The sequence below is a fragment of the Triticum aestivum genome, chromosome 2B (assembly GCF_018294505.1).
Source record: "Triticum aestivum cultivar Chinese Spring chromosome 2B, IWGSC CS RefSeq v2.1, whole genome shotgun sequence".
In the NCBI taxonomy this organism is placed as follows: Eukaryota; Viridiplantae; Streptophyta; class Magnoliopsida; order Poales; family Poaceae; genus Triticum; species Triticum aestivum.
In genome coordinates this window covers 483,005,972-483,012,144 of record NC_057798.1, presented here as the reverse complement: position 1 = coordinate 483,012,144, position 6,173 = coordinate 483,005,972, and the positions used below count along the sequence as shown (strand labels likewise).

The 6,173-nt window shown below is 49.9% G+C and overlaps 1 protein-coding gene across 1 annotated transcript; it reads right to left on the bottom strand.

Annotated features, from left to right (window-relative positions):
• Positions 1-1,454: 1,454 nt before the first annotated feature.
• On the bottom strand, positions 1,455-3,802 carry LOC123045573 (kinetochore protein SPC24 homolog). Its single transcript, XM_044468682.1, has 5 exons — positions 3,386-3,802; positions 2,871-3,012; positions 2,683-2,784; positions 2,121-2,194; positions 1,455-1,864 (listed from the first exon to the last, which is right to left on the bottom strand). Exons 1-5 carry the CDS (start codon positions 3,564-3,566, stop codon positions 1,767-1,769), a joined length of 597 nt encoding a protein of 198 aa, XP_044324617.1. The 5' UTR covers positions 3,567-3,802; the 3' UTR covers positions 1,455-1,766.
• Between the last annotated feature and the right edge of the window lie 2,371 nt (positions 3,803-6,173).

Sequence of the window (6,173 nt, the reverse complement as noted above, 5' to 3'; positions counted from 1 at the left end):
AACACACAAGTTGATCTACGGATCGTTCCTTAGCCGTGTGCGGTGCCCCCCTCCACCATATTCCACCTCGGTCATATCGTCGCGGAGTTTAGGCGAAGCCCTGTGCCGGTAGAGCATCATCATCGTCACCATGCCGTCGTGCTGACGGAACTCATCCCCGAAGCTTTGCTGGATCGGAGCCCGGGGATCGTCATCGAGCTGAACGTGTGCTGAACTCGGAGGTGCCATACGTTCGGTGCTTGGATCGGTCGGATCGTGAAGACATACGACTACATCAACCGCGTTGTGCTAACGCTTACGCTTACGGCCTACGAGGGTACGTGGACAACACTCTCCCCTCTCGTTGCTATGCCATCACCATGATCTTGCGTGTACGTAGGAATTTTATTGAAATTACTACGTTCCCCAACAGCTGGATCGGTAGACCAGCCGGCGTGGACTGGACCAGGCTAGAGCTGGGCGGCGGGCGTGGAACCTGGACCAGTGCCGCAGGTAAGAATGGCGCGGCGGGGGCCGGCGCGGGCCAGGCCGGCCACTACGGGGGCTTGGGCAGGCGCGGGTGGCGCCGCGAGCGCGGGCGTCGGCCACTGGGGCCAGGGCTGCGTTGGAGCGGCCGGCGACGGGAGCGCCGGGTAACCCCCGGCGATTGCCGCAGGGACCAAGTACCACGGTAGGGCCGGTGGTCCGGAGGGAACGGCCGGCGACAGCGGCAGTGGCGGCCCATACGGGCTGGCTAAATAAAGGCGGATGCCCTGGACCGCGACCACCAGGTCATTGAGGACACCGGCCATGGCCTCCGGGGAGTAGTTGGTCAGCATGGTGGATGGTGATGGCGGCGGATCCTTGACGGGGGATGGCGACTGGCCAGTCGACGTGCCGGAGTTGGAGGCCATCGGCGCCGAAGGGAGGGCCAGCGAGGCCATGGCGATCGACGAGGACGCGGCGGCGGCGGTGGCGGTGGTGGTGGGCAGCGGCGGGGTCGATGGTGGTGATGACATGGTCAAAACCAAGCTAGCTGATACCAAGGTGATAGGAGCTAGGGTTCTCCCCGGTCTCGGTCGTAGGCTGTAGGGTAAGAAGGGAGGAGGGTGCGGGCTGGCGCGCGGCGGCCGGCGGCGTGGCGCCGTCCTTGCGCGGTGCGGCGGCGGCAAAGGAAGGAGGCGGCTAGGGTTTAGGGTTTCCAGCTCCTCCGGGAGCCGGGCAATAGAAATAGTCTTGTTGCTTAAATCTCAAAATAGTCTTACAAGTTGTATATATAACCACGACGTGAAATAGAAACTAAGATAACTTGCGGGCTAAGCTTGCCCGGTGGGCCTCCTACAGCCATAGGTCCAGCCGGTCATAACACAATGACTTGAAGCTTTGTTTCCTGTAGGCAAACAAGATGGCAGGAGGATGTAGCAATTGTTTCATGGACAGTGGCTCTACGGTCTGGGCAGTTCAAGCCACGCACATTCCAACACAGCATTGAGATGTTTTGCTCTAACATTGGTTCACCAAGGGTACATCAGCAGAGTTACAAAGGGGCAACATGGATTGAAACAAGCATAGCAGTAGAGGTCTCGCCAGGACCAGGGGCAGTAGCTACAAACAGGCGTACAACTGACATTTGTTTGGTGTACAATCATAAGGAACTAGACTACGTCAGATAACTAGCATCAGGTTCAAGTGGTTGCAGATGCAGCCTCGTCCAGGTCCGGTCCACCTTCTCCACCATGCTGCACCAGAGCTAATGTACAATGACTACAATCTGCAGGTACCACGCCCTAAATCATTTTCCAAAGCTTGTCGCAGATCTCAACTGGTGACATTGTCTTCCCAAATTCGAACTTATCTAGCTTCTTCCTGTTCTTGTCAACAATATCTGATAAAAAGCTAAGGATTGCACACAAGTTTTGTTTGCTGTAGATAAAAATAATATAGTGACAAAAGGCAGAATAGTACTCCCTCCGTCCCAAAATAAGTGTCTCAAGGTTAGTACAACTTTGTACTAGAGCTAGTACAAAGTTAAGACACTTATTTTGGGACGGAGGGAGTAGTTTATTTGACGTCCATAGGTAGAAACTGATGTCCTTGAGTACAAGAAAAGAAGCCAAAACAGTAACATATTGAAAGGATACATCCAGAAATCTTCTCCTGATCTTCGAAATCTGGCATCATATTTGTAACTGACACACACATGGAGAGCATACTTCTGCACAAAAATGTAGTTGGTCAATTTAACTGCGAAATACGATAACCAGTACAAGCAACAGTCCTGAAACTCATCTCATACTGAATTAGGAGGAATCATTCATTTACATTCCAACCAGTGTTTAGAAAAATCACCAAACCTTGCTCGACAATCTTGTGTGCAATGAAATGAAATGAAATTGCAAATATGTCAGGGGGGAGATAAGGGAGCAGTAGCATCATCCAAATTCATAATTTAGTAATGAACTACAAATACCGATTTCAACTTCAATCCTAGTTCTTATATAACGGTGAATATCAAACAGGCCAGTACATAGAACTTATTGTTGGGATGGACAACGTAATGGTGCTGCTAGTTATACAGCCCAGATGAGATTTCCTAGCTAGCTTGACCATCCAAATAGTTTCCCACTGATGGCATGTGTGCAGTTACGAAAGCAAAATGTACATACATGTACTCAGTGATAGAGAGAACAAATCTGGACTTACTGTGCCTTCAGCATGTCTTTCTCCTTCTTCTTGACAGAATCCTTCCTTTCTTCTATAGAAGTCCTTTGACGGTCTAGGTTATCAAGCTCATCACTCACCGCTGTGTTGACAACATAAACTGTATCAGGAATCCAACTTAAGGTAGCAATTCAGATGATAATGATACAGATGTTGAAATAAGAACTTATCTTAAGTCTTGGCGAAGCTGTTGCTCCCCCCGGAGTTTCTCCTCCATCTCATTTTGTAGCGTGTTCAGTTCTTCATCAGTAACTGTTTCAGCTTTTGCCTTGTCTAACTTTTCCTTGAAGGAGTTTATTTTTTCCTGATACTCTGTTGCACAAAAGAAGCATGCCACTTTTATTGTCAAACTCTCAAATAGTCAACCATCACCACATCTCTAATTATTTCGAAGGTAACCCACTGTTATTATTTTGTTTCCATGTCAGGTGCTTGAATTAATGGATGTAAAGTGTTCCTTGAATCCTTTGGTATGCAAGTGCTGGAATGCTAGGTAAATTAGATATGCTAGTTTTTGTTTCAAAATCAGGCCCTTTTAAGCAGGATTTTCAACCACAGGTATTCCAAAATTGCCAGTGACTCTAAATTTTCCCCGCTGAACTTGAGCACCAAAATCGTCTTCACCACACGAGTAATTCTAAACACGACATGAATCGGAATCTCAACAGAGCCAGAGAGAACGGACCTTTGATTTGGAGCTCGAGGTCCCCGGACTCGGATCTGCAGGCGGAGCGCAGCATCCGTGCCCCGTCGCAGGCCTGCGCAAGGGCTTCGCCGTCCTTGATGCCCACGAGCACCCCGACGAGGTCCTCGCCGAGGGAAAGGAGGTTGGCCACCTCAATCCGACTACCAGCATCTTCCGCCATCGGAGAGGCGCCGGCAAAACCCTAACAACCACTTTCGCTTTCCACAGGCCGTGAACCGGTGAAGAGAGATGGATTGGGCTCCGTGGGACACCGGCGTTGCGCCGCCGGTGTCTTCCGGGAGGACGGCGCGATGGATTTTTGATGGATTTGGGCGGACTACTCTCTCTAACAATGGAGAGTAGGAGAATGGCAGATTTGGGCTCCAAAGAACCAATTCGATCTGTGTTAACTGTTTTTTTTTTTAAGAAATCTCGCCCTTTTTATTCATTCAAAACATAGGTCATAGGTACAAGGCTTGGGTCATAAGGAGTGTCCAGTCACATATGTCTACCTACACCCAGATTACAAGCATATTTCGCGAGATTACGAGCCTTAAAATTAAAATTCTTACGCTCATAAATGAAAGAGCATGAATTTAAACTAGTACAGAGGTTCAAGATTTCATGAACTATAGCAGCATTGGGACCTCCTGTCCCTTTATTGATGTCATTCACCACTCCTTGGCTATCTGAAGCGACACAAATATTTGGTTCTCCAATATCTTGGAAATATATGCTTGCCAGGAAGCATTATCAATCTGTGTTAAGTGACTTGATTCTGACATGTCTGATAGGTCACATACCCAGCCTGACATGCAGCTAAATTGGTTGGTTCCTTCAAAATAAAAAAGGGTTGCTACGCGTCGCCAACGGATCTTTTTAAAAGATCCGTTGTCTCGCGACCCATTAGATCCAACACAATTTATGGTTGAACGTCTTGCTCTACTTTGCAATAAACGTATTGTTGCGGAAACATTTGCAAAGAGGTTGTGTTGTGCATTTTCTTTTCTTTTTTTGCAACATAGATTGTCTCACAGGATATTTTGTGAAACATACATTGTGTTACGAGATTTTTATTTTTGAAACAAAGGTTGTGTTGCAGAAAGGAAATGTATTCACTTTTTTTTGCAACATAGATAATGTTTCAGGAATCCTTTTGCAACAAGGACGATGTTGCAAAAACTCTACAATGAAAGATGATGTCGCAACACCACCGTTGTCGCTGTTTGCAACTGCGTCGTTGTTGCAGAAACTCATCGGCCAGTGGTCACACGGCCTGACGGGCACATGCTGATTCGTTGCACACATGAGGCCGAGGCGGTTCATGCGGAGGTCAGTGTGGGGTCGCGGCGCTCCTGGACACCGAACCGAGGGGATGCGCACGAAGGCGGCGAGTTCCTGGCGGCGGCGCAGTAGAAGTCGACGACCGACGGCGGAATCTGGTGGTGGAGGTCAGCCATGGCAATAGTTGTTTCCGGATCTGTAACTAGTTGAGTCCACAAGACCACCACCAACGGAGACTTGATCATCGTCACTAGCCGGTGTCACTCTCCCTAATCCCAGCCGCTGCAAGATCTAACTCCCCGTCCATTTTGCAACAAAGGCCTAGTTGCAGTCTTGCCTTCTGAAACAAGGGCGGAGTTGCAAGAATATGAAGTAGGTGGACGTTAACTCCCGAACGTTGGATGAAGAACCAATCCGATGGACAAGGAGGCGGCAGACGCTCGCCTAAAATCGGTCGGTTGAAGGTAAACATTTCCAAAATAAAGAGGCTTAAGTTCTGGCACGGCCAATTTAGTGTTTTATTTTTGAGAAAAAAACCCGGCCAATTTTGCTTTATTTTTTTAGGGAACCGGCCAATTTAGTTATGTGTCAGGCTCGGTATGTGTCGTGCCAAAACTGCGAGGCCAGGCTTGTGTGCGAGTACTGCATGGTCTGCTTTTTTTAAACAACCCAAAACGTCAATAATAGACCCAGAAAAGCTAAAAAGGCCGAATAGCACGTGGGGGGAATGCCGGCCAGCACGTTTAAGGGTGGGCCTGACAGGACTGGCCTAGATGACAATGTAACGCCCCGGATTCGATGCGCCAAGTGTCTGCCTGTTATTCGCGCGTAGTTGCCATGTCATTTGCTTGCGTGTTGCATTTTGCCATGTCATCATCTGCATTTCATCTGCATGTTTTTCAAAACTTGCATCCGTTCGGGTTCTCCCGGTTCTCTCCGTTGTTTGTTTGGAGTCCGGACCATTCGCGCGCGCCCGTCACCCCCTCTCAGACCTTGTTTCATGTGCGGGTGTTAAACTTTCTTGGAATGGCCCGAGGCTTGCCAAGTGGCCTTGGTATACCACCGGTAGACCGCCTGTCAAGTTTCATGCCATTTGGAGGTCGTTTGGTACTCCAACGATTAACCGCGTAGCCCGAAGCCCCTTTTGTCTTGCAGCCCAACACCCCCTCCAAAGTGGCCCAAAACCTAGCAAACCCCCCTCCATGCTCTCGGTCGTTCGATCACGATCGTGTGGGCAAAAACCGTGCTCCATTTGGACTCTTCTATCTTCCAGAATCTATAAATTAGTCCTCCCCTCCTTTTTTCGCGGATGAATTCCCTAACCCTATCTCCTTCCTCCCTCCGCGCCGCCGGACATGTCTGTCCCGAGCCGGACAAATCCGCCGCCGCCGCCTGCCGAATCCCAGCCCGCCACCTGTCTCCCGCCGCCGTCCACCGCGGGGCCCGCCAGGCCCATCGCCGGCCCGCCCCGGGCCCGATCGCGCCGCGCCTCCGCCCGCAGCCT